Below are 25,042 nucleotides of genomic sequence, written 5' to 3' on the forward strand. Positions count from 1 at the left end.
CTTTAACACCACAGACTTGAGGCTCCTGGTAGTCTCTGAAGTCTCTGGTATGAAAACAATAGCAGAGAAATAGTTCAAGCAAATGTGTCTCTGAGAAAGCCTATTAAACGATAGTCTGGCCATGAGCCAGGGAGCGTGTGTGTGTGTTTGTTACACAAGGCCCTTAAACAGAGTGTGTCCGTGCAGGCCCAGTAAAAGTGTGTGTGTGTGTGCAGGCCCAGTAAAAGTGTGTGTGTGTGTGCAGGCCCAGTAAGAGCGTGTGGCATGGCTCCACGAGAGCGGGACAGCATGTTCAGGACCGGAGCTGTGAGGCGTGGCGCGCGGACGACATGTCCGTCGCTGGCCTGTCATCTGACCTCCTCAGCGAGCGCCTGCTGGGTCAGGAGACACGCAGCTGTTCCAACTCCTTCATCGTCCTCTGTCTCGAGGTGTACAAAATGTGACCGCCAAAGACCGCCAAACACCGCCAAAGACCGCCAAACACCGCTGAAGACCGCCAAAGACCGCCAAACACCGCCAAAGACCGCCAAACACCGCTGAAGACCGCCAAACACCGCCAAAGACCGATAAACACCGTGATAGACCGTTCCAGATTGATCCGGATCGGTCTTTTCATCCTCTTCTCACCTTCAGCACTTGGCAAAGGTGTCTATATGTACATTACCTGGAGATAATGTTACAAACTAAATCTTGTAATTTATTGGACTGAGAAGGGCCTGAGTGGGGGATATCTGGGCATCCCACAGCCTATCCCGTAGCAGGGTCAAACATGACATATGGTCGCCCCGTAGTTAACAGGTTTACTTTTGCCTTTGGTTTTGTTTACAATTTGTTCAAATTTGTTCATCCAAATCCAAACATACCTTTACTCAGTTAACTGAGGTCCAGCACCACACCTCAACATCTCGTTCTCAGTTACAACTATGGAAACCAGTATTGCCACCAGAATAATTTTTGATGCACTGTATTTAAATTTTGATATTTACATTTCACATCCTTTTTTGTTAGCTTTTTGTACAACGATATCTTTTTCGTTTAGCCAGTTTCTTTCAATAGCTATTTAATTTAAGTTCAATGTTTTATTTATACCGTGACCGCACATAAAGTGATGAATCAAATGATTAAAAGTTAAAGTATGTAATTTATAGTTGTTTGTCATGTGACTGTTTCACTCTTCTGAGTCTTCTCCTTAGCAATCTTTTTTATTGCTTTTTATTGATGTTGAAAAGTTACAGAACAGAAAAAATGACTGCATGAAAGTCTCCATTAACAGATTTTAAATAAACATAGGCAATGAATCTAAACAAAAATTCACAGCCCTACCGTGATACAACAGAATTTTAGAAAACGTGAGTTTATGCGTTATAAAATATGATTGACTGAATAAATAAAATGTTTCCTTTTTCATACTGTGTCCGTTTCTTTAAATTAAGACATTAAATACATTTGGGCAAAACAATTATTGGTTTGTAATGTTTTTGACATTTAGGCTACTTTTGTGTTTTGTTTTTTTTTGCACAAAGGCAGAAATACAATCAATTACAGAGTATGGAAACACAAGAATGCAGGGGTGTAATTCAGGCTACTTATTACGTTTTTGTAGTCGCCCTACAGTACAACCATATTTGTAGTCACAGTCTACTTTTTTTTTTTTTTTTTTTCACAGACTAGCCAGCTAGCTAGCCGGATCTTGGAAAAACGGAACAGTAGGATTGACGACGCAGGTCAGCTAGCAGCTACAATCCAATCCGTCAAAAACCGAAAGCAAGCCAATCAGCCACGTATCCACTATTTAGCTGTGAGCCTCCTACGATATTTGGAATACAAGGAAATTGATGACATGAACTGGTAAGAATCAATCTTCTGGTGCGTTGATATTAGATCAAGGCGGCAAAAATTGTGTGTAGCATGATATGTTACGCTCTTAACGCCGACCTCGCAGTCTCTCATTGCTTGGCTTGTTAGCCAGGTAGCTAGGTAGCTGGCTAACACGCTAGCTGGGCTAGCTGGATGTTTTCCTGACTCATTGGGTGAGCTGCCATTTTACACCCACAACTGAGCTCTACGCTACTAGGTTAGCTAGCTAGCTATCGTCACAGTAGCTATGGTTTAGCTAACATCTTCAGGTCCGTAGCTTAGGTATCGGATTTGGTGGAGATCATTATTACCTAGAGATACGATGCTTATCTTGTCCAGCTGTGCTAGCTACAGTAACTAGCTAGCTAATTAACTAGAAACCTTAACCCTGTGCTTTTTCGTAGTTTCTGCTTGGCAAGGCTCTTTGCCAGAAATGGGTATTTTTTTAACACAACTTTATAGACAGTTTTAATTTGGTATTAGTTACAGTACAGTAGCAACGTTAAAAGCAAGTATCTGGACTGAAGTCGTAGCCTTGTCTTCTAATGTCGTAGGTGCGCCAGATTCTAGCTAGCGACAGACATCCAGCAGCTAACTTAGCTCGCTGACTTAAAAACAATATAGAGCTAGTTATATAGTTAACTGTATAATCGTCGTGTTCCCCCCCGTCCCCCCATTTTCTAAATAAACAACTCGTTTACAAAGGACGATCATACCAGATCATGCTCTGTTAGCTAGCGAACTGTAGTTACAAAAGAGTTAGCCAGCGAGGGATATTCTTGTCATAAACATTTTGCTAATTACCACTACTCTTAGCTACTGGCTGGTTAACCATTCCTCAATGTTGTGAAATGAAAATAAAGGGGGAAAACAAACTGTTTTAAGGTTGAAATCAAATGATCTGGCATAGAGAGAACCAACAAACTAGCATACATTACGGGAATGCATGCACATATGACTAGGCTACATATATACTGCAGAGATGCTTCAGAAAATGTGGTGATATTTAGCTATCGTTATAATGTCATTTCACCACTATCTGCGGGTCTGCATTGGCACTGAGATCCACTCAACACTTAGAAAGTGTTTATTTAACAGACGGTTTCATCCAAAGCGACGTACAGTACAGGATGATATGAAACTGCGTCCTCCTGCAGTCCAGAACACTTGCTTCAACACTAACTTCCTGCGAGGACTTCGCCTCGGTTTCAGCGGTAGTATATCTGCGTCAGTGATTAGTTAAATTCAGCCTGTGGAGATCATCTTGTCCACACGTTAGATGTGAACTGTTTGTTAAACGACCTTCCTTCCTGTCGCCTGAGTTTACCAGGACTAGCTAGGCCTGTTCGATGTGACAGGCAGACGTGCTGAATGAAGCTGAAGGCTGTGACGATCTTTCGCGAGGTGATGCGTGTGCGCGTCGCTGGGATGTTGAAAGCATCGCTGAGAGAGCAGAATTAGAAGCTGCTTACGCTAAAAAAATGTCCTTGTGCGATGCTCTCTACACAACCGGAGGTACATACTCGCTTAAGAAATTATCTGGGCGTTTTTCCTCACACGCAACATACCCAGAAGCCAAGAGAATTATTCAGAATAGAAGTTTGAGAAACAGTTTGGTGGTTTCAGAATCAGAAACCACTGGGTCTAGAAAATAGGTTGTGATCACTACCTAAAGGATTTACTGTTTTGGTGTTACATATAACTGATCAAAGTAAGTAGGCTAATCCATGGTAATCAAGAATGATTGGTGAGGTGAAAGCCACTGTGTGTGTGTTTACGTGTGTGTGTGTTTACGTGTGTGAATGGGAAATGTAGGGTATGAGGTCACTTAGTCTCGCCAGGAGCCAGGTTGACCGGGGTAATCAGATTTAACAAGCTGAGTCCCCCCCCCCCCCCCCCCCCCCACAAGCATTGTTTTGCTCTCTCTCTGACCACTCACTGTATGCACACACACACACTCACGCTTAAGAGAGCCTCAGACTGTGGAGCTAAGCAACAGATATGTCCAGATGAGATGAGAAGCACTCTGCCAGTGTGTGTTGTGGCTTACATCCTGTTCTTTAGTAGCCTGGGTGTTTTGGAGACATTATGTGCACAGATGTTGTTTGTTGAACTGACCCAGGCTTCCTCCTAGAAGGAGGAACAGGTCGTGGACTTGGCCACGAGCCGACCCGGTGGCTATGTGACACTTGTTGTCGTTCACAGCCTCCTATTTCACAACAAACTGTTTGGAAATCAGCCATTCCCCTCCCTCACCAGGACAGCAGGTACATCTCATCTCAGATCAGCCTTCAGCCACACCTCTAAAAGTCAGTAACCTGAGTGATCTGAACCCAGGTCTGTTCTGAAGGTCGGCTGATGTAATTGGGACTCTGACCAGGAAGAAGGTTGTTCTTCCTGTGTTGATTTCCAGGGGGGGGGGGGGCTCTCTGGTCTGCCAATGGCACAGAGGCGTTGTCTGCTTGTGGTTGCCATGGAAACCGGCAGTGAGCTCACAGGCGGCGTGCCATTGGTCCCTGCTGGGGAGGGGGAGGGGCTTATCAGGTTCTGTTGTGGAAGGGGGAAGTGTGGTTCTCTAGTTGTGCTGGGGAGGGTTCTCTGGTTGTGAGGGGATCCCTGACCCCCGGCCAGCTCTAACTCCACCTGGGCTGGATCAGCAGCCTGTGTGGTCTTCTCTTAGGGCGCTCTGTGGAGCTTCCTGCTGACGGCTGCTGCTGCTGCTGTTTAGATGTGCTTGTCAACAGTGGCAGGAAGTTAACACACACACACACACACACACACACAGCCTTCAGCCTCTAGTCGTAATGACAGGCTAGGCTCTCCCTGCTAAATATAGGCATCAGCCCGCCAGGAGAGCAAGGATGCTGTTGACTGTGTGTTGGTTTCCTGCTGGATGAAATTACATCTGAAGGGATGTTTCACTGAACACATGATGGTTGTCGCTACCAACTGATGCTCAGGCTGGTGTGTCCTCATACAGGTGTGTGTGTGTGTCCTCATACAGGTGTGTGTGTGTGTCCTCATAGAGGTGTGTGAGTGTCCTCATACAGGTGTGTGTGTGTCCTCATACAGGTGTGTGTGTGTGTGTCCTCATAGAGGTGTGTGTGTGTCCTCATACAGGTGTGTGTGTGTCCTCATACAGGTGTGTGTGTGTGTCCTCATAGTGGTGTGTGTGTGTCCTCATACAGGTGTGTGTGTGTGTCCTCATAGTGGTGTGTGTGTGTGTCCTCATAGTGGTGTGTGTGTGTGTCCTCATAGTGGTGTGTGTGTGTCCTCATACAGGTGTGTGTGTGTGTGTCTCATTCTGACAGTGTCTCCTGCCCCTAACAGACCAGTGCGTCCAGTAAAGTGGACTAATCTCTCATTAGCACACTGACGTCTGGTTCCAAAGCGATGGGAGATGCTGGCAAGACCAGTCTGGAGCCTGGTTATAACCTCATACAGGCAGGACCAGTCTAAACCCTGGAGCCTGGTTATAACCTCATACAGGCAGGACCAGTCTAAACCCTGGAGCCTGGTTATAACCTTATACAGGCAGGACCAGTCTAAACCCTGGAGCCTGGTTATAACCTTATACAGGCAGGACCAGTCTAAACCCTGGAGCTTGTTTATAACCTCATACAGGTCATGCAGCACTTTCATCTCCCTATCTGTCTCCAGGTGTGCTGGGAAGGTGTAGCTGCGTGGCTGAGAGGAGGAGGAGGATCTCCAGACAGCGCCCCCAGGCCTGCGGAGGAGAACTGCAGTCTGTTTTAACCCCCCCCTCCCTCCAGACTCCCATCTTTCTGCCCCCCACCCATGGATGAGAGGGAGTGAGGCTGGTCGGAGACAGGAGAGTGCGCCAGGGCAGGCCAGGAGGGCAGCAGCCGAGGAGGAGAGGAGGAGGAGGAGGAGGAGAGGAGGAGCCAGAGCAGGATGTCGTCCAACAGGAGCCAGAGTTCTCACGGGCTGCGTCAGATTGGGCTGGACCAGATCTGGGACGACCTGCGTGCAGGGATCCAGCAGGTGTACACCAGGCAGAACATGGCCAAGTCACGCTACATGGAGCTCTACACGTATCCCACACGCTAGCAAGCTAGCACGCACACGCGCGAGGAAGGTGTTCACACGCGCGGCAGTGATGTGTGTTTGTGTCATCTCAGTGTGTAGATATGTGAAGATGTATATTGGTGTATGTGTGTGTTAACGATTACAGCCCCTCCCCCCCCTCTCTTGCTTGTGCTCCTTGACCCCCCCCCCCTTCCCCAGACATGTGTATAACTACTGCACCAGCGTGCACCAGGCCAGCCGGGGGCCCACGGCCCCCCCCAAGCCCTCCAAGAAGAGCACCACCCCTGGGGGGGCCCAGTTTGTGGGTCTGGAGCTCTACAAGAGGCTCAAGGACTTCCTGAAGAACTATCTGACCTGCCGGCTCAAGGTGTGGCTGCGAGGAGGCTTAGAACCCTGGGCTTAGAACCCTGGGCTTAGAACCCTGGGCTTAGAACCCTGGGCTTAGAACCCTGGGCTTAGAACTCAAAATGCAGAATCCTGAACCCAGCCCAGGCAGAGATAGAGAAATGCAGAACATCTCTTCTCTTTCATCTCAGCATTAATGCTCCCTTCGCCCTCATCTCTCCCCCTCATCTCTTCCCCTCATCTCTCCCCCCACCCCCCCCCCCCCCCCAGGAGGGAGAGGACCTGATGGATGAAGGTGTTCTGAAGTTCTACACCCAGAAGTGGGAGGATTACCGCTTCTCCAGCAAGGTGCTGAACGGCATCTGTGCCTACCTCAACCGCCACTGGGTCCGCCGCGAGTGTGACGAGGGCCGCAAGGGCATCTACGAGATCTACTCGGTGAGGGGGGGGGGTGGGTGGTTGTGGGTGTGATAACATACTGTATGTGTGTGTGTGTGTGTGTGTGGATGTACCATAACCATCTCTCTTTCTCTCCTAGCTGGCTCTGGTGACCTGGAGAGAGAGTTTATTCAGACCTCTCAACAAACAGGTGAGACCTCCCCTCTCTCTCTCTTTCTGCTCTCTCCTCTCCCCCCCCCTCTCTCTCTCTCTGCCTCCATGAAGCAGCTCCAGCCCAGTGTCTGATCCTCTCCCCCCATCCCCTCTCCGTCTCCCAGGTAACGAACGCGGTGCTGAAGCTGATAGAGAAGGAGAGGAATGGAGAGACAATCAACACCAGACTCATCAGTGGAGTGGTGCAGTCCTACGGTACACAGAGAGTCTGACTGAGACTGACTGACCGTGTGTGTGAGACTGACTGACCGTGTGTGTGAGACTGACTGACTGACTGACCGTGTGTGTGAGACTGACTGACCGTGTGTGTGAGACTGACTGACCGTGTGTGTGAGACTGACTGACCGTGTGTGTGAGACTGACTGACTGACTGACCGTGTGTGTGAGACTGACTGACCGTGTGTGTGAGACTGACTGACCGTGTGTGTGAGACTGACTGACTGACTGACCGTGTGTGTGAGACTGACTGACCGTGTGTGTGTGAGACTGACTGACTGTGTGTGTGAGACTGACTGACCGTGTGTGTGTGTGTGAGACTGACTGACTGACCGTGTGTGTGAGACTGACTAACCGTGTGTGTGAGACTGACTGACCGTGTGTGTGTGTGAGACTGACTGACTGACTGACTGACCGTGTGTGTGTGTGAGACTGACTGACTGACCGTGTGTGTGTGTGAGACTGACTGACCGTGTGTGTGAGACTGACTGACTGACTGACTGACCGACCGTGTGTGTGTGAGACTGACTGACCGTGTGTGTGTGAGACTGACTGACCGTGTGTGTGTGAGACTGACTGTGTCCTCTCTCTCCAGTGGAGCTGGGTCTGAATGAGGAGGACTCGTTTGCGCGCGGCCCCACCCTGTCTGTGTATAAGGAGTTCTTTGAGTGCCAGTTCCTCACAGACACAGAGCGCTTCTACACCAGAGAGAGCACTGAGTTCCTGCAGCAGAACCCCGTCACCGAGTACATGAAGAAGGTGGGGAGGGGGAGACTGAATTCAAACTAACCAGTTGTGCATGGTGCTTTCAGAGGTATTGTGTTGACAGGGTGTGTGTGTGTGGTACTGACTGTGATACTGACTGTGTGTGTGTGTGATACTGTGTGTGTGTGTGTGTGTGCGTGCAGGCGGAGGCCCGTCTCCTGGAGGAGCAGAGGCGCGTGCAGGTGTACCTGCATGAGAGCACCCAGGATGAGCTGGCCAGGAAGTGTGAGCAGGTCCTCATAGAGAAGCACCTGGAGGTGTTCCACACAGAGTTCCAGAACCTGCTGGACGCAGACAAGAACGAGGGTGGGTGTCTGACTGTGTGTGTATATACACAATGTGTTGGTGTGTGTGTGTATCAGTTTACCTGTCTGTTTGCCTGGACGTGTGTCTGTTTTCCTGTGTGTGTGTGTGTATATTTATGTGCATCTGTACGTCACAGTGGGTGTGTGTAACCGTATGCTACGGTGTGTGTGTGTGTTATGGTGTGTGTGTGTGTTATGGTGTGTGTGTGTGTTATGGTCTGTGTGTGTGTGTTATGGTGTGTGTGTGTGTTATGGTGTGTGTGTGTGTTATGGTGTGTGTGTGTGTTATGGTGTGTGTGTGTGTGTGTGTTATGGTGTGTGTGTGTGTTATGGTGTGTGTGTGTTATGGTGTGTGTGTGTGTTATGGTGTGTGTGTGTTATGGTGTGTGTGTGTTATGGTGTGTGTGTGTGTTATGGTGTGTGTGTGTGTTATGGTGTGTGTGTGTGTGTGTTATGGTGTGTGTGTGTGTGTGTGTGTGTGTGTTATGGTGTGTGTGTGTGTGTGTTATGGTGTGTGTGTGTGTGTGTGTTATGGTGTGTGTGTGTGTGTGTTATGGTGTGTGTGTGTGTGTTATGGTGTGTGTGTGTGTGTGTTATGGTGTGTGTGTTATGGTGTGTGTGTGTGTTATGGTGTGTGTGTGTGTTATGGTGTGTGTGTGTGTTATGGTGTGTGTGTGTGTTATGGTGTGTGTGTGTGTTATGGTGTGTGTGTTATGGTGTGTGTGTGTGTGTGTTATGGTGTGTGTTATGGTGTGTGTGTTATGGTGTGTGTGTTATGGTGTGTGTGTGTGTGTTATGGTGTGTGTGTTATGGTGTGTGTGTGTGTGTGTTATGGTGTGTGTGTTATGGTGTGTGTGTGTGTTATGGTGTGTGTGTGTGTTATGGTGTGTGTGTGTGTTATGGTGTGTGTGTTATGGTGTGTGTGTTATGGTGTGTGTGTGTGTTATGGTGTGTGTGTGTGTTATGGTGGTGTGTGTGTTATGGTGTGTGTGTGTGTTATGGTGTGTGTGTGTTCACCCCCTGTCCTGTGTCAGATCTGGGCCGGATGTACAACCTGGTGTCCAGGATCACAGACGGACTGGGAGAGCTGAAGAAGCTTCTGGAAACTCACATCCACAACCAGGGCCTGGCCGCCATCGAGAAGTGTGGGGAGGCTGCGCTCAATGTAGGTCCACACACGCACCCTGACCCCTGAGCCCTCCTGTCTGGTGCTCAGCGTTGTGGTGACCCTGACCCCCCTCCTGTCTCCTCAGGACCCCAAGGTGTACGTTCAGACTACGCTGGACGTCCATAAGAAGTACAACGCCCTCGTCATGTCTGCCTTCAACAACGACGCCGGCTTTGTGGCCGCGCTCGATAAGGTAGGGCCTTCTCCTCTGCTTCCTGCCTTGTGGAGATGGTGTGTGTGTGTGTGTGTGTGTTTCTGACATCTTGTTGTCACCCCAGGCATGTGGTCGCTTCATCAACAACAACGCTGTCACCAAGATGGCACAATCCTCCAGCAAGTCACCCGAGCTGCTGGCCAGATACTGTGACTCACTGCTCAAGAAGAGGTGTGTGTGTGAGACAGAGAGAGAGAGAGACAGAGAGAGACAGAAAGAGACAGAGAGAGACAGAGAGAGACAGAGAGAGAGAGAGAGACAGAGAGACAGAGAGAGAGAGACAGAGAGAGACAGAGAGAGACAGAGAGAGACAGAGAGAGAGAGAAAGTTAGCAAATGCTTTGAGTGAGTGAGTGTATGAGAGACAAGCCACTGTGTGAAACTGAAGGTGTGTTCTCTCCTCCAGCTCTAAGAACCCTGAAGAGGCAGAACTAGAGGACACACTCAACCAAGTGGTAAGACACACGCACACAGACACAGACAGACACACACACACAGACAGACAGACCGGAGGTGACAGTCTGGCTGTGTGTGTCAGATGGTTGTGTTCAAGTACATCGAGGACAAGGACGTGTTCCAGAAGTTCTACGCCAAGATGCTGGCCAAGCGCCTCGTGCATCAGAACAGCGCCAGCGACGATGCCGAGGCCAGCATGATCTCCAAGCTCAAGGTCTGGACACACACACACACACAACGTCACCTACATATCCTCTGAATAGGTTCTTCAAATGTAAAGGATGATAAACCATACCTGAAGATTCCCACCCCCTCCCCCCACCTCGTCCTCAGCAAGCGTGTGGTTTTGAGTACACCTCCAAGCTGCAGCGGATGTTCCAGGACATCGGCGTGAGCAAGGACCTGAACGAGCAGTTCAAGAAGCACCTGACCAACTCTGAACCTTTGGACTGTAAGAACCACACACACCTGACCAACTCTGAACCTTTGGACTGTAAGAACCACACACACCTGACCAACTCTGAACCTTTGGACTGTAAGAACCACACACACCTGACCAACTCTGAACCTTTGGACTGTAAGAACCACACACACCTGACCAACTCTGAACCTTTGGACTGTAAGAACCACACACACCTGACCAACTCTCAACCCCTGGACTGGAATGATGGGTGTTTATACTGATTCTGATTGGCTGGAGGGATTTGCTGTTATCAAGCGCATGGCTAGAGCCTTACTACAGTTCAGTATAACTGCACGTGTACAGATTATCAGTTAACAGGTTCACTCATTAACATGTAGAGGAAAATCACTGCATCTCTACTGAAAATAAAATATCCACATTGTATTGCCTTGCTGCTAGTTAGCGAGCCAGCATTTCACCCAGAAAGAAAAGCCTTCCAATCAAGCTACTGTGCCACAACCAATAGCAACAAGATAATAAAGGAGGTTCAGCAGAGTCAGCGTATTGATCATAGATGTGTGTGTGTGTGTGTGTTACCAGTGGACTTCAGTATCCAGGTGTTGAGTTCCGGATCGTGGCCGTTCCAGCAGTCCTGCACGTTTGCCCTGCCGTCTGAGGTGAGACAGCCTGCTGACACCATCACAGCCTCAACACACCTCCTTCAGTCGTACACGTCTCTCACCTGCTGCCCTCCCCCAGCTGGAGCGGAGCCACCAGAGGTTCACAGCCTTCTACGCCAGCAGACACAGCGGACGCAAGCTCACCTGGCTCTACCACCTGTCCAAAGGAGAGCTGGTCACCAACTGCTTCAAGAACAGGTACCTCTCTCTCTGTCCTCTCTCCTCTCTGTCCTCTCTCTTGCTCTCTCTCCTGCTCTCTGTCCTGTTGCAGAGATTCAAGATTTTTCTGGTATCACATTTACATTTATTCATTTAGCAAACACTTTTATCCAAAGCGACTTCCAAGAGAGAGCTTTACAAAAGAGCATAGGTCACTGATCATAACAACGAGATAGTCCCAAACATTGCAAGTAGCCAAAAACATGAAGCATACATTGTGAAAAAGCTAAACAAGTGCCAAAAGGGAAGACCCATAAGAGCATGTAGTTATACAAGTTACAAATTAAAACAACATGAACCACAAAAGTGCAGGACTGTACCTGTAGAAGAACAATCAACAGTAAAATATTACACAGCAAGTACAAGACTTAACTTCGTTATATCTAACCTACAATAGCAACAAGTCACTCAATAAGAGTCATAGTGATCCTGGAGGAAACTAACAAGTCCAGCCAGGTATCAGTACTCATTTTTCTGACAATCTTTTACTTAAAGCTTATTTTTACTAAAGTATATGTCCATACTTATTTACTTTAACTTGAATAAAAAAGTGTAGTTAGTACTTCAACTTTTACCAGAGTTTTTTTTTTAAACATGTGTCTGTACTTCTACTTGAGTGAAGGATGAGTATTTTTTTCATCTTTTCTCCTCAGTCCTGTAGTTGTCAACGATGTTTCTCATTGTGTGTGTGTGTGTGTGTGTGTGTGTGTGTGTGTGGCAGGTACACCCTGCAGGCCTCAACCTTCCAGATGGCTCTGCTGCTGCAGTTCAACACTGAGGATCTGTACACAGTCCAGCAGCTCACGGACAGCACACACATCAAGACTGTGAGGAGCTCACCCTCACACACATCCAGTCCTTTATTCATTGACTTTTTATAGAAAGCTTGTATTAAACTAAATATTGGGGCATCCAAGGAGCTGTTCTGTAGTCATGACGACCAGACATGAACTGTGTTTCCTTGCAGGACATTCTGGTTCAGGTTCTACAGATCCTGTTGAAATCCAAACTGCTGGTGAGTAATACCCCCATCCCCCACTAGAGGGAAGTGTAGAGTCATGTCTGTCTGTCATGCTGAAGACCTGTCTGTCTGTCATGCTGAAGACCTGTCTGTCTGTCATGCTGAAGACCTGTCTGTCTGTCATGCTGAAGACCTGTCTGTCTGTCATGCTGAAGACCTGTCTGTCTGTCTGTCAGGTCCTGGAGGATGACACAGCCAATGTAGATGAAGTGGAGTTCAAACCTGACACCCTGATCAAACTCTTCCTGGGATACAAGAAGTGAGCTCTCTCTCTCTTCCTCTCTTTCTGCTGTGTGTCTCTCTCTCTCCCCCTATAACCCTGTGTGTGTGTGTGTGTGTGCGTGCAGTAAGAAGCTGCGTGTGAACATCAACGTTCCCATGAAGACAGAGCAGAAGCAGGAGCAGGAGACCACCCACAAGAACATTGAGGAGGACCGCAAGCTGCTCATACAGGTGAGAGAGTGTGTGTGTGTGTGTGTGTGAGAGAGAGAAAGTGAGAGTGTGTGTGTGTGTGTGTGAGGTGAGTCGGTCAGTGAGATTTGAGATGTGAGTATTCTTGATGCTACGTGTTTAGTATTGTGTCCTGACCCCACCCTGTGTGTGTGCGTGCGTGCGTGCGTGTGTGTGTGTGTGTGTGTGTGCGCGTGCGTAGGCAGCCATCGTGAGGATCATGAAGATGCGGAAGGTTCTGAAGCACCAGCAGCTCCTGGCAGAGGTCCTCAACCAGCTCTCCTCTCGCTTTAAACCCAGAGTCCCTGTTATCAAGGTACACACACACATATATATATTAGTGCTGTCTGTTAAACGCGCAGTGTTAACGCAAACCCATTTTAACTGTGTAAAAACCCTTGTTTGGGCTTGCGAGCCGGCTAAAGAGTAGGAGGCTAACGTTACGTTTTGAGTGGATGGCGAGCGCGAGACACCGAAATGGATGCCAATAAGATGCACACAGCTGATGCGAATTCTCCGCCCCCTCGTCAAAGCCAGGCGATTGCAATGTTTGCACTAAGCAATCCGATCCACTTTTCCATGTTGATCTGAGCATTCAAATTTGAAAAAATAATGGGACAAAATCAATTCAAGGGACATTTAGAATAGATACAAATGTGCCATTAATCACAAGTTAACTATGCCATTAATGCGATTAATCGCGATTAAATATTTGTATCGATGGACAGCACCTAATATAGACACCTGTATATAGCTCTCATGCAACACACAATCCCTCTGGACTCCTAGAGGATAATCCCTTGGCCTCTTCTTCTGTGTTTCTGTCAGAAATGCATCGACATCCTGATAGAGAAGGAGTATCTGGAGCGCGTGGACGGAGAGAAGGACACATACAGCTACCTGGCCTGAACACGCCTGGACACAACTCACATCTTTTACCCTTAACTTTTGTTTTTCTTTTGGAATTTTTTTATTTTTGATGTCTCTGAGTAATAAAGTGTGCGTCCCCTGAATGATGGACACATCATCGGCGTCGGAGAGAGAGAAAGTGTGGGTGTGTGAGATGGGAATACACACCTCGACAGAGAGATGGTGAACTTGAGGTGACCTCAATACCTGATCTCCCCTTCGGGACAAAACAATGATCCCATGGTCTATTACCTCTCTCACACGCTCTTAGTTTCACATGTAAATATAACTACAGACTTATAAACCCCTTGCATAGAGGGGAATTCAAGAGTACGCCTACAACCAATCAGAATGGAGCTGCATCTAAGGTTACTGCATGCTTTTGGCTACCTGCGTCAGGGGTCACAGGGCTGCCCGCCTGCTGAATGATTGACAGCTAGTACAGCCTATGGAGAACTCACTGGGATGGGAGGAGGGGCGTCCCTGTAATATATGTATGTTTGTGAGTGAAGCTACGCTTTCGGACGGCGTTCTGAAAGACTTGTCGAAACGTTCACGAACGCTTGGCTCTCCAAGGAGCCCCAGGTACTTGTGTAGATCAGACATAGAGGAAACAGAACGGAAACGTTCAAGCAGCGGGGAAGAAACGCAATGTCGGCCATTTTAGAATTGACTTCACAGGACAGAACTGTTGTCTTAATAGGATGAAGAAAAAAAACGAGCACCTTGTACTTTGTCAAAATTATGTTTTGGGGAAATAAAATGAGAACTTTTCAAGTACCACATGAGTACTATCTATACCCAATGAGAACCAAGTGGCATGTGCATGTGATGATGTGCTCACGCTAACCCGACTGGGAGGGGCTGCGTCATCCAGGGGTTTCATGCAACTCTTCTACACAAGTGCCTGGGGGCGTGGCTAGACACGCTAGGGGCGTGGTTACATGGTTTAAACCATTTGTATAGTGTGGTTCATTTTCTAAATGTGTGATGAATTAAAAGTTAAAGGTTTCTTTATACCTGCCTCCAATTCTTTCTCTCCTGCCAGCTTCTCTGTTCTTCTGTAGCTCTTAGTGGTGTCATAAGGGCAATTAGACCGTCTTGTAGAAAGTAACTTTGCAGGAACCCTCTGTGGCTCAGTGGGTAAGCATGTGTACCATCGGGTCAACTGCCTAACACGGTATCCCTGATTCAAATCTCCCTCAAACCAATTGATAATTCATTTAACTGATATCAGTTAATATAAATGTTCAGATAGTTTCTACTAGATGATCTAACCTCACTTCACTCTACTCATTTTGGCTTCAAAAAGGTGAATTTAACCTAAAGGTGAGGAGTTTGCATGCCTAGGTTTAATAGAACACACACACACACACACAACTGACCAATTTTCCAATATTTTATTCTGCATCACTTTGACAGTATTCCCTGTAAACATTTTAGCACCGTGGCAATCAGGAGAGGGAGCCCTGTCAGACGAGGAGGGGAGAGGGTCTCATATACGACTAACGCCCCAGGGGAGAGGGTCCCGTTTACGAGCCAGAACAGAAATGTACACCTTAACGCCCCAGGGCTGAGCCCCTCACCAGTCAGAAGGGACCGTCTAGGGTCCGCCAGATGTCCAGGACCGCGGAGGACCCCAGACCGCAGAGGACCCCAGACCGCAGAGGACCCCAGACGACCCCAGAGGACCCCAGAGGACCCCAGAGGACCCCAGACCGCGGAGGACCCGTCAGCCTCCTCTGGACATCAGCCTGCTCTTTAGGCCCATAATAAATTCCTGGTACAAAAAACAATTAGACATGGAAAGCTGTGTCTTGTTTGATTCAAGGCTGGTATTATTGCTTCAAGTCAGTCAGACGTTTCATCAGCAAGTGAGTTTCCATAAGCACCAATTAAACCAGGACCAGGCTTCACCAGGTCCCACAAACAGCAACATCAACTATTCAAGAGATTTGACTTTTTAAATGTTCTCTCTCTCCCCCCCCCCCCCCCCCTCCATAAGTAACTTGGGACGTGCTCCAAGTGTCTCCTTTCATGACTACTCTCATTCAGCTTGGGGCCTGTCTCAATCCTCTCACACATCCTTCCTTCCGTCATCCTCACTATGCCGACCTCCAGCAGCATCGTAGTGTCTGAAGACAAACAGGAAGGAGGGGAGTTGTGAGAGTTCACGGAGGCACCCACAGGGGAGGCTCCACAGGCTCCAGCACTCTGGGCTGTCCTGCTCACGCCTGCTTCTACTGATCATGCAGGAAACATCTGGGATCAACAGTGGGCTTTGGACAGTGGTGAAAGGCTCTAATCAAGTGTACTAGTCGACGTTCTGAGGAAGATTCAAGGCACAGCAGAAGACAGGGTCCAGATACATCCGATTATCTTACAACAACAAAAGCTTACAATAAGGAGAAGGGAAATAATACAATAATCTAAAAGAGTTACAATGATTTTGGTTGTCACGGAGACAGTTTAGGTGCTGGTGACAGGACCGGAACATTTAGTTCATCACCACACAGCAGGAACAGGTCGTCATGGTGACCGTTACACACCATTCTAGGCAGTCATTACTGTAGTGACTGCCGTGGGTCACCTGGTGGTTGCAGCGTGTGAACAACGTAACCAAGACGATCAGGAGGGGGGGGGCTCACAATCTGGTTCGTCATACAATTTTTACAGACACACACACACTCTCTCACACACACACACACACACACACACACACACACACACACAGATATCCTGTAAGGATGGAATGTTTGTTCCTAAAAGGTTCTGAATAACGAGTTTCGACCAGACAGCAGGTGATTCATTCACCAGACCAACTCAGTGATTCACTTTCCAGATTGACTCAGTGATTCATTCACCGTGTATAAAAGTAGCACCAAACTAGTGGTCTGGGGTGTTTATTGTGTTTCTGTTGTGAGCACCAGAGGAAGGCTGGAGACCAGAGTAACATCCAGTCCCAGGTTCCAGAGAAGAGGAAGATTTGTTGATAGAAAAACAACAACTGAACAACGATCAAAGAGCTAGAAAGAGGCGGGTCAAAGCAAGGCCTGGTAGAAAAGAACAGTGACAAAGACGAAGATCAAAAACTCCTGAAGGATTCCTGCAGCTGCACCCACGGTCTGTCACCTGGGTTTCCTGACGAGTGGACAGAGCGTGTGTGTGCGCGCGCGCGAGTGTGTGTGCGTGTGACTAAGAGAGGGAGCGTGTGTGTGTGTGTGTGTAAGGCTGATGTGTTGACCCAGACAGGGCTGGGAGCCGATCAGGCCAGCTCCATCTCTCTCTCGATCCCCACGTACTTCAGGGCGTCAGCCTGGCTGTACCTGAGGAGAGGGTTGGGGTTACTACAGCAACCACTGCGATGCCCGCCCGTCACCGCAGTAACCCCATAATATGACCATGTGACTGACCTGTAGTCAAAGAACAGCTCCTCTCCAGTCTGGATGGCCCTCTTAGCAAAGATCCCAATCCTGTGGTCCCCATTCACCATCATCACTGAGGTGGGAGGAGGGAGGAGGAGGAGGGGGGAGGAGGGGGGAGGAGGGAGGAGCATTAGAACAGCAGCAGTTGACCAGGTGTCATAAGCTTCCGTATCACCACCCAGATCTGACCCTATAACCTGACCTCTGACCCTATAACCTGACCTCTGACCCTATAACCTGACCTCTGACCCTATAACCTGACCTCTGACCCTATAACCTGACCTCTGACCCTATAACCTGACCTCTGACCCCCGCTCACCTTTTGCATAGCAGTTGGGGTTGACGGAATGGTTGGCGAAGCGAATCTTGTTTCCCTTCCTGGTGGCGTCCACCACGAAGTCTGCAGGAGGGAAGGAGTCATGTCTACTGATCCAGATACACCAGCTCCTCCATATGGAAGAGAGTGTGTGTGACACGTGTGTGTATGACATCTGTGTGTGTGTGGGGGTTACCGTTGTTGAGGTTGAACAGAAAGCTGCACATGTATTTGTCGTAGACCTTCCCTCTGCGGTCAGCCTCATCCTGGGAGATGATCTACACACACACACACACGTCACACACACGTCACGCAGATCCTACACACACACACAGGTGCTATACACAAACACACACACACACACATCGTACCTCTCCACAGTACTCAGAGATGAACTCGTTCTTGTGGACGGGCTCCTTGATGAAGATGCCCCAGCCTGCCACATCAGATGGAGCTAGCAGCAGGTGCTGAGGAACACACACACACACGTGATTCTCAGAGAAAGGAACTCCATGATGTTTTACTGTGAGTGTGTGCAGCCTGTGTGTGCAGCCTGTGTGTGTGTGTGTGTGTGTGTGCAGCCTGTGTGTGTGTGTGTGTGTGTGTGTGAGTGTGTGCAGCCTGTGTGAGTGTGTGTGTGTGAGTGTCTGCAGCCTGTGCGTGTGTGTGAGAGTGTGTGCAGCCTGTGCGTGTGTGTGTGTGTGAGTGTGTGCAGCCTGTGCGTGTGTGTGTGTGTGTGCAGCCTGTGCGTGTGTGTGTGTGTGTGCAGCCTGTGCGTGTGTGTGTGTGTGTGCAGCCTGTGTGTGTGTGTGTGTGCAGCCTGTGTGTGTGTGTGTGTGTGTGTGTGTGTGCTCCACCTTCTTGGCTCCTCTCTGGATGGAGCAGTTCTTGCAGGAGAGGTTCTTGCTGCCCCAGTGCTCGGCCGCCCCGCAGGTGAGACACAGGTCAGGGTCACACTCCCTCACTGCCAGGTAGCAGGGGCACTGCTTGGTGTTACACTGAGCCTTACACCTGCAGCCAGGGAACCGGTTCTGGCCTGCGCACACACACATCCATCACAGGTTAGAGTGTGTGTGTGAAAGTTTGACATTCATGGTCTGTGTGTTTCAGTGTGTTCTACTACACAGCATATTGAGTGTGTGTGTGTGTGTGTGTGCGTGTGTGTGTTCGTACACTCAGAGCTACACTGGCAGAATTTCTCGCAGAAGTTCTGGGCGGTGACACATGGGCAGGAGGAGTCACATGGCTGCCTGGGGTGGTCACATGGCTGGTAGTTGTACACGTGATTGGAGGAGCCATCTGAAAGGGGGGGGAGGAGTCACAAGGCTCAGACGAAGGCAACCGGAAAAGCGCATGTGCTTCTCTTCAGGATGTCAGATTAGATTTCAAACAAGGAAGATAATATGAACCTATGTATATTGATACATGGATATCTATACATCTACATATCCATGCATTGATCTATACACATCACTGCTTCTAAAGCATACATCTATATACTTACACATCTATATACTTACACATCTACATACCTATACATCTACATATCCATGCTCTGATACTGTAGAGCTTTTCACCAACACCTACCTTTTTTTAGCTGGATCTTCCTGCAGTGCGTGGCCCACAGCCTAAACAATAACATGACCATCATCATCATCATCATCATCAGTAGCTGGTTAGTGAACACATGGGTGGAGTAGGCAGGGCTGTGTTGTCATGGGCGGAGCTTCGTACCTGTGTCTCTTCCTCTTCTTGCGAGGGGGCGTGTCCTCGTCCTCTGCCGGGGCACGAGCGATGATGCTGGACTCCTTCACCCTGAACTCATACACCTGACACACACACAGGTTTGTATTGCTATTCTGGTAGGTTTTCGACCATTCAAAATTGTGTTTTCCAACCCTAACCCTTACTGTAATTCTAACCCTAACACACACACACCTGTCTGCAGGTCTTGGTGCCTATGAGGCGTGCGATGGCACAGTAGTTGCTGTAGTAGGTTCCTATGAGCACTCTGAAGAGAGAAGCCTCGGCCCCGCTCCAGTCCACAGCCTCAGCCTCACACATCAGCTGCAGCTGCACCGCCGTCTGGCACCGCCACGTCCCCTCTGGAGCACACACACACACACTGTTAGTCAAGATCATCTTCATGTGTGTGTGTGTACATATAGCTGCATAGGTGTGTGTGTGTGCATACCTGAACTGCTGGTGGTCTCGTCCTTCTTATCGTTGTCAAGGTCGTCATCCTTATCGTTGTCAAGGTCGTCATCCTTATCGTTGTCATGGTCGTCATCTTTATCGTTGTCAAGGTCGTCATCCTTATCGTTGTCATGGTCGTCATCTTTATCGTTGTCAAGGTCGTCCTCCTTATCGTTGTCAAGGTCGTCCTCCTTATCGTTGTCAAGGTCGTCATCCTTATCGTTGTCACTATCCATGTCTTTGGTTTCCGAGGCAACGGTGGGGGTGCTGGGCCGGCTGTTGGGCTGTCGTCCCCGGCGACGGACGGTGGTGCGTTTGGAGGGAGTCTTCCCCTGGTCGGCCGCCCCTCCCTCTGGGTACTCCTGGACACACCAGCATCACAGTCACACGGACGTGATGAACACTGATGACCAATACCATCCTACCAGCCTGTTCACTGATGACCAATACCATCCTACCAGCCTGTTCACTGATGACCAATACCATCCTACCAGCCTGTTCACTGATGACCAATACCATCCTACCAGCCTGTTCACTGGTGACCAATACCATCCTACCAGCCTGTTTACTGATGACCAATACCATCCTACCAGCCTGTTTACTGATGACCAATACCATCCTACCAGCCTGTTCACTGGTGACCAATACCATCCTACCAGCCTGTTTACTGATGACCAATACCATCCTACCAGCCTGTTTACTGATGACCAATACCATCCTACCAGCCTGTTTACTGATGACCAATACCATCCTACCAGCCTGTTCACTGGTGACCAATACCATCCTACCAGCCTGTTTAGTGACCCCATCACCCTCCTACCAGGGTTGTGGTCCCGTCTGGTTCCAGTTGAGGTGATAGGAGCTGGTTGTGGTACCCACCTGGACCAGATACATGTAGCAGTGCAGGCCGCAGGGCTTGCTGTCCACCTGGTTCTCCATGTTCTTACGCTTGTAGGTGTTGGGGGTGGCGTGGAACGCTACGAGGAGGGGAGGAGGGGGTCTTACACTTTGGTTCCTGTATTACATTTTCAGTTTTCATAAACTTGAGTAGCCCACAAGGGGAAATCAACGTGTGTGTAAGTGTGTGTGTCCTCACGGTGCAGGAAGCAGTCGTATTTGAAGCAGCGTCTGCAGAACAGCGTGTGGAAGGAGTGGAGGCTCTGCTCCCTCTGAACGGAGCGGGCGTGAGGGCCGTCGATGTTGGGGGTGCACTCTGGAGGCAGAGCGCCCGGCTGCTGCTGCTCCGTCAGCTCTTTGTACCTGCACGCACACACACACACACACAGGTTACACACAGGTTACACACAGATTACACACACCGGTTATACACACAAACACACAGCTGCTCCAGATGGGCAGGCCTGCACCTTGCATGGCAGCTCCGCCTCCGTCTGTATGTGTGAGTGTGAGTATGAATCACAAAATGAGAGGCTCAATAAGGTAGAAAACACGCTATATAAATGCAGTCCATTTACACTCTCACACACACATACACACACACACACACAAGTTACACACACACACACACACACATAAGTTACACACACACACAAACACACACACTCACTCACTTCTCTTTGAGCTCCTCTGTAGAGCCCTTGTCAGGGAACATGGAGGAGATGGCTTCAAAGATCTTATCAGAGGGAAACTTCTTCGAGTCCTCACTGCTTCTGCCTGAAAAATAAACACACACACACACACACACACACACACAAAGGTTACACACTAAAAATGGGGTCATCAAGAAAGACTAGATATTACCGTAAACTACCTAACGTCTCTAAACTGTTCAGAAATCAGAATCATTAGTTTCTTACTCTCTGTGCTGTTGAGGGGGTCTGTGGGGGGGTCTGCGAGGGCCTCGTTGGGGGTCTCTTTGGGGGGGTCCTCTGGGTGCTCCTTGGTCTGGCACGCCTCCACCTTCTCCAGTTTATAATCCTGCTCCTCCTCCTCCTCCTCTTCTTCCTCGTTGTCGCTGTACTGGGTGAGGGCACTCACCAGCTCCACGAAGATCTCATCATTGATGAAGCCGCACTCTGCAACCACACACACAATAAACTGAATCCAGGTAAACACAGTCTTACACAGGATTAGGTTTGTGTGTATATGTGTGTGTCCATGTCTCACCCCTGTCCCCATGGACCTTGCCGTCGTAGTTCTTGATGAGTTCCTCAATGAAGGTTCCATCCTGGTCCAGAACCTCGTCGCCCATGTAGGGGATGTTGTGGAGCACTGTCTCATCCTCTACCTGGGGGGGAGGGAGGGGGAGAGAGGCAGGGTGAGGAGAGGGGAAGGGGCAGGGGAGGAGGGCAGGGGCAGGGTGAGGAGAGGAGGGGCAGGGTGAGGAGAGGAGGGGCAGGGTGAGGAGAGGAGAGGCAGGGTGAGGAGAGGAGAGGCAGGTTGAGGAGGGGCAGGGCGAGGAGAGGAGGGGAGGGAGGAGGAAGGGATGGATAGATGAGAGGAGGAAGGGGTGAGAGGTGGTGGCGACAGTGGAGGAGAGTTACAGTGGGGGAACAGATATTTAGAACTTGCTTCAAAAGATAGCAGTGTGTGTGTGTGTGTAGGTGAGTGTGTGTGTGTACCATGAAGTTCTGCTGCAGGGGCGACCAGGAGTACATGACGGGGACGGAGGCCACAGCGTTGAGGGTCTTCAGAGGGATCACCTGCTTGGGGAACTCTGAGAAGCTGCTGTCCACCATACACTGCTCCCACCCAGGACACAGCGGGCAGGACGTCACACGTGCACACACACACACACACACACACACACACACACACTTGTGAGTGAGTGTGTGTGTCTGTGTGAGAGTGTGTGTGTGTGTGTGTGTGTGTGTGTAAAGCACACTCACCTCTCTGGCCCCCCGCAGAGAGCTCACTGAGGTCATGATGTGAACAGGCTGGATGCGTCGAGTCCTCCACTCCTGGTTCAGAATGTCTGTCCGTTCCAGAATCTTCTGACGGTTGGAGTTGAACATGCTCTGGAAGAGAACGGAGTGTGGATGAGTGTGTGTGTGTGTGGATGAGGGACAGTATTTGAGACATGAGTCATGAGTGAGTTTCTGTGGAGGTGTGAGACATGAGTGAGTCTGTATCAAGGTGTGAAATGTTGCACACATTAATACAGACGTGTGTGTGTGTGAGCGTACCTTGACCTCATCAGCTCGTCTGAAGCGTTTGAGCTGTCGTAGCCTCATGTACTCAGACTTCACCCTCTTCTTCCAGCACGCTGGCCCCTTCTTCCCTGTTAGCACCATGATCAGCCTGGAGCGCACACACACGGCTGCTTACAGACTCATTTACATTTAGTCATTTTAGCAGACGCTCTTATCCAGAGCGACCTACAATAAGTACAGGGACATTTCCCCGAGGCAAGTAGGGTGAAGTGCCTTGCCCAAGGACATATCGTCATTTGACACTCATCATGCAATTCAGCATGTGCTTTTACATACAACCAAGACATAGACATCTAATCTAGGGAAGAAGAAAACACTCTTCTGTGCTGTGCTTAGATAAGACACCAGGATTGCATGCGCGTGAACGTGTTTTCTTGTCTTGTTCTCTGCATCGGAAGCTTTACTTGTTGCTTTTAAATTGCACTTGCTGCCTTAGTGGAGTTAAGTTCGCATCTCATCCCTTAAGATTTAGAACTAAGTGAATGTGATTATAGTACCAGTGGCGGGTGGCTGAATTGCGACCCCATTTGACCACAGACCTCTGAAGAGACGAGTTCTTCCAAGTCGGGGTGAACACATTTCTAGCTAGCTACTGGAGATGATTACTTTGACTGACACTGACGTGTAGGATATCTAGCCAACTCGCTAACTAAGCACTAACTTTTGTGTTTATAGATAAAATTATTGATTTGTGTTGCTGTTCTTATGAGTATTTAACAAGACTGTCTGGACAGAATTATTGTGAAAAATGCCCAGATAAAAAAAAATGTATATTTGGCAAGATTGATATCAATGCGGAAACCGGGAGTTTAGTGGCTCGTCTTGACATCACGTCACACATGCTAGCTAGACTAGCTGGCTAGCCATCGATGCCGGATAAAGCTTTGTGACATTATTCATCGCTGAGCTTGAAGTGTAATTTACTAAACAAAGAAAAATAGAAGCGATGTCCTGTCGTGTTGCACATGTTAACAAGTTGATTTAATAAGTGTACTAGCTATCTGGATGTTTTTTTGCTGCCGGTAACTTTACAAATAGACCTAAATCATCATCATTTAGAATCCAACACGAGCCCAACTGAACTAGCTAGCCTTTTAGCATGCAAGCTAAAGCCAAGGAAACAAGCTCAGTCTTACGCTATTTCTCCGTCATTCAGAAACACAAACAACAGTGCATTTGACAGCGTTTCATACCTGTGGGGAGACGTCAATGCTCATTCAACGAATTGACTTCAATTCAAACGGACAACCGTTGACGCACAAAATTGTCCGTGTTTTCGGGGTTACTACGGCTGGCTAGCTTTCCCGGTGAGGGGCTAACGATTCACCTCGCGCGGCCACTGTCAGCTCTCCGAACACCGGCTGGTTTTCTGCTTGGTACACAAAGCCTGGCGCTTCTTTTTTTTACCACGCCTTAATACATAAATTATGTGACAGTTAGATACGGCCAACTGAAATAAACGCATCAAATTTGACTGATTATCAGTGCTGGTTTTATGTTCAATCTTTCCGCCTCAACAACTATTCAAACATCTCTTCCCCTTCACTCGCCGCCTACTCTGACTACCGCAGATTCAACGAGCGCCAAACACATGAACCAATCACCGACGCCTATACTCAGACGTCTCACTGTGCTGTTATGCAATAGGTCCAATTGTAAGCTAAAGCTAACCAATACGCGCGAGTGCCGAACAGGGGGCCAGGAACGGGGAACATGTGGAGAACTTCTTTGTTCTCTACGTTTCAACGACAAAAATCCTACATGTTTTGATTTTTGGTAATGACACCAACTCTAGATGGCTACACGTAGATTTATAAATACATTTCTAATCCAAACGTTTTATTGGGTCACGTTATTATAATAAGTAACGTTTGAATGTAAACATATTGCGTCTTGTTAACGACTTTTGTACTTGGCAACGCTGTCCTTAAAATCCGCATATACCTATGTATGATGGTAATGGTGTATGACGTCTTGACAACAAACAGACACCCTATGTATATCTATTCTAGACACACATTGCACGTAAACTTGGTAACCTCGGCCGCATCTCAATAATGTACACTGATAGCCTTCCCTCAATCGTTACGATTGCTTACGACGAGACTATAACAGCACACACAAATAAGAGCCAGTTGTCAATACGTTATGTTGATTCCTCAGTTTAATTAAATCCTGTATAAAATATGGAGTTTGCGAGAGATGAATGTAAGGATCCAGTTGAAACTATTCAGTCGCATCCTTGCACGTTTACCCAGCCAGG

The 25,042-nt window shown here is 48.7% G+C and overlaps 3 protein-coding genes across 6 annotated transcripts in view; 2 read left to right on the plus strand and 1 right to left on the minus strand.

Moving 5' to 3' along the window:
• The window catches only part of LOC146274661 (uncharacterized), a 34,845-nt gene extending 33,438 nt beyond the window's left edge, over positions 1-1,407 (plus strand). For all 3 annotated transcript variants that reach the window (XM_084702995.1, XM_084702997.1, XM_084702996.1), the window contains exon 41: positions 245-1,407. In XM_084702995.1, the coding sequence (XP_084559121.1) occupies positions 245-443 (199 nt within the window). In that variant the 3' untranslated portion in view covers positions 444-1,407. The remainder of the gene's footprint in view (positions 1-244) is intronic.
• Positions 128-24,557, minus strand: ezh2 (enhancer of zeste 2 polycomb repressive complex 2 subunit). Of its 2 annotated transcripts, XR_014766305.1 has the most exons (21): positions 23,973-24,557; positions 22,753-22,867; positions 22,456-22,584; positions 22,189-22,308; positions 21,734-21,854; positions 21,424-21,642; positions 21,178-21,280; positions 20,703-20,866; positions 20,486-20,583; positions 19,605-19,968; positions 19,349-19,515; positions 19,145-19,239; positions 18,998-19,038; positions 18,584-18,709; positions 18,268-18,446; positions 17,782-17,877; positions 17,607-17,688; positions 17,414-17,494; positions 17,083-17,167; positions 16,879-16,995; positions 128-141 (listed from the first exon to the last, which is right to left on the minus strand). XR_014766305.1 is itself a non-coding variant. In XM_084703000.1 (20 exons), exons 2-20 carry the CDS (start codon positions 22,858-22,860, stop codon positions 16,935-16,937), a joined length of 2,439 nt encoding a protein of 812 aa, XP_084559126.1. In that variant the 5' UTR covers positions 22,861-22,867; positions 23,973-24,556; the 3' UTR covers positions 15,055-16,934. The 2 variants fall into 2 exon arrangements, 1 of the variants encoding a protein (XP_084559126.1); XM_084703000.1 differs by lacking the exon at positions 128-141 and having other exon boundaries at positions 15,055-16,995; positions 23,973-24,556.
• cul1b (cullin 1b) lies at positions 1,692-14,686 on the plus strand. The gene is made up of 22 exons (XM_084703001.1): positions 1,692-1,848; positions 5,518-5,912; positions 6,106-6,274; positions 6,523-6,690; positions 6,791-6,841; positions 6,969-7,059; positions 7,676-7,839; positions 7,989-8,151; positions 9,185-9,315; positions 9,404-9,511; positions 9,597-9,703; positions 9,938-9,986; positions 10,070-10,201; positions 10,321-10,438; positions 10,991-11,067; positions 11,150-11,268; positions 12,011-12,116; positions 12,257-12,304; positions 12,487-12,569; positions 12,658-12,763; positions 12,963-13,076; positions 13,589-14,686. Exons 2-22 carry the CDS (start codon positions 5,773-5,775, stop codon positions 13,667-13,669), a joined length of 2,325 nt encoding a protein of 774 aa, XP_084559127.1. The 5' UTR covers positions 1,692-1,848; positions 5,518-5,772; the 3' UTR covers positions 13,670-14,686.
• Positions 24,558-25,042: the final 485 nt, after the last annotated feature.

Source organism: Hypomesus nipponensis, chromosome 8 (genome assembly GCF_054491055.1).
Source record: "Hypomesus nipponensis isolate SF chromosome 8, ASM5449105v1, whole genome shotgun sequence".
Classification (NCBI taxonomy): Eukaryota; Metazoa; Chordata; class Actinopteri; order Osmeriformes; family Osmeridae; genus Hypomesus; species Hypomesus nipponensis.

What these genes read in the sequence shown, in the direction of transcription:
- cul1b (XM_084703001.1), top strand. Translation starts at nt 5,773, where the DNA reads ATGTCGTCCAACAGGAGCCAGAGTTCTCACGGGCTGCGTCAGATTGGG. An exon ending in ATCTGACCTGCCGGCTCAAG is followed by an intron (nt 6,275 to 6,522) that starts GTGTGGCTGCGA and finishes CCCCCCCCCCAG; the next exon opens with GAGGGAGAGGACCTGATGGA. An exon ending in TGGAGTGGTGCAGTCCTACG is followed by an intron (nt 7,060 to 7,675) that starts GTACACAGAGAG and finishes CTCTCTCTCCAG; the next exon opens with TGGAGCTGGGTCTGAATGAG.
- ezh2 (XM_084703000.1), bottom strand. Translation starts at nt 22,860, where the DNA reads ATGGTGCTAACAGGGAAGAAGGGGCCAGCGTGCTGGAAGAAGAGGGTG. An exon ending in GACGAGCTGATGAGGTCAAG is followed by an intron (nt 22,585 to 22,752) that starts GTACGCTCACAC and finishes GTTCTCTTCCAG; the next exon opens with AGCATGTTCAACTCCAACCG. An exon ending in CCCCCTCAACAGCACAGAGA is followed by an intron (nt 21,281 to 21,423) that starts GTAAGAAACTAA and finishes TTTATTTTTCAG; the next exon opens with GCAGAAGCAGTGAGGACTCG.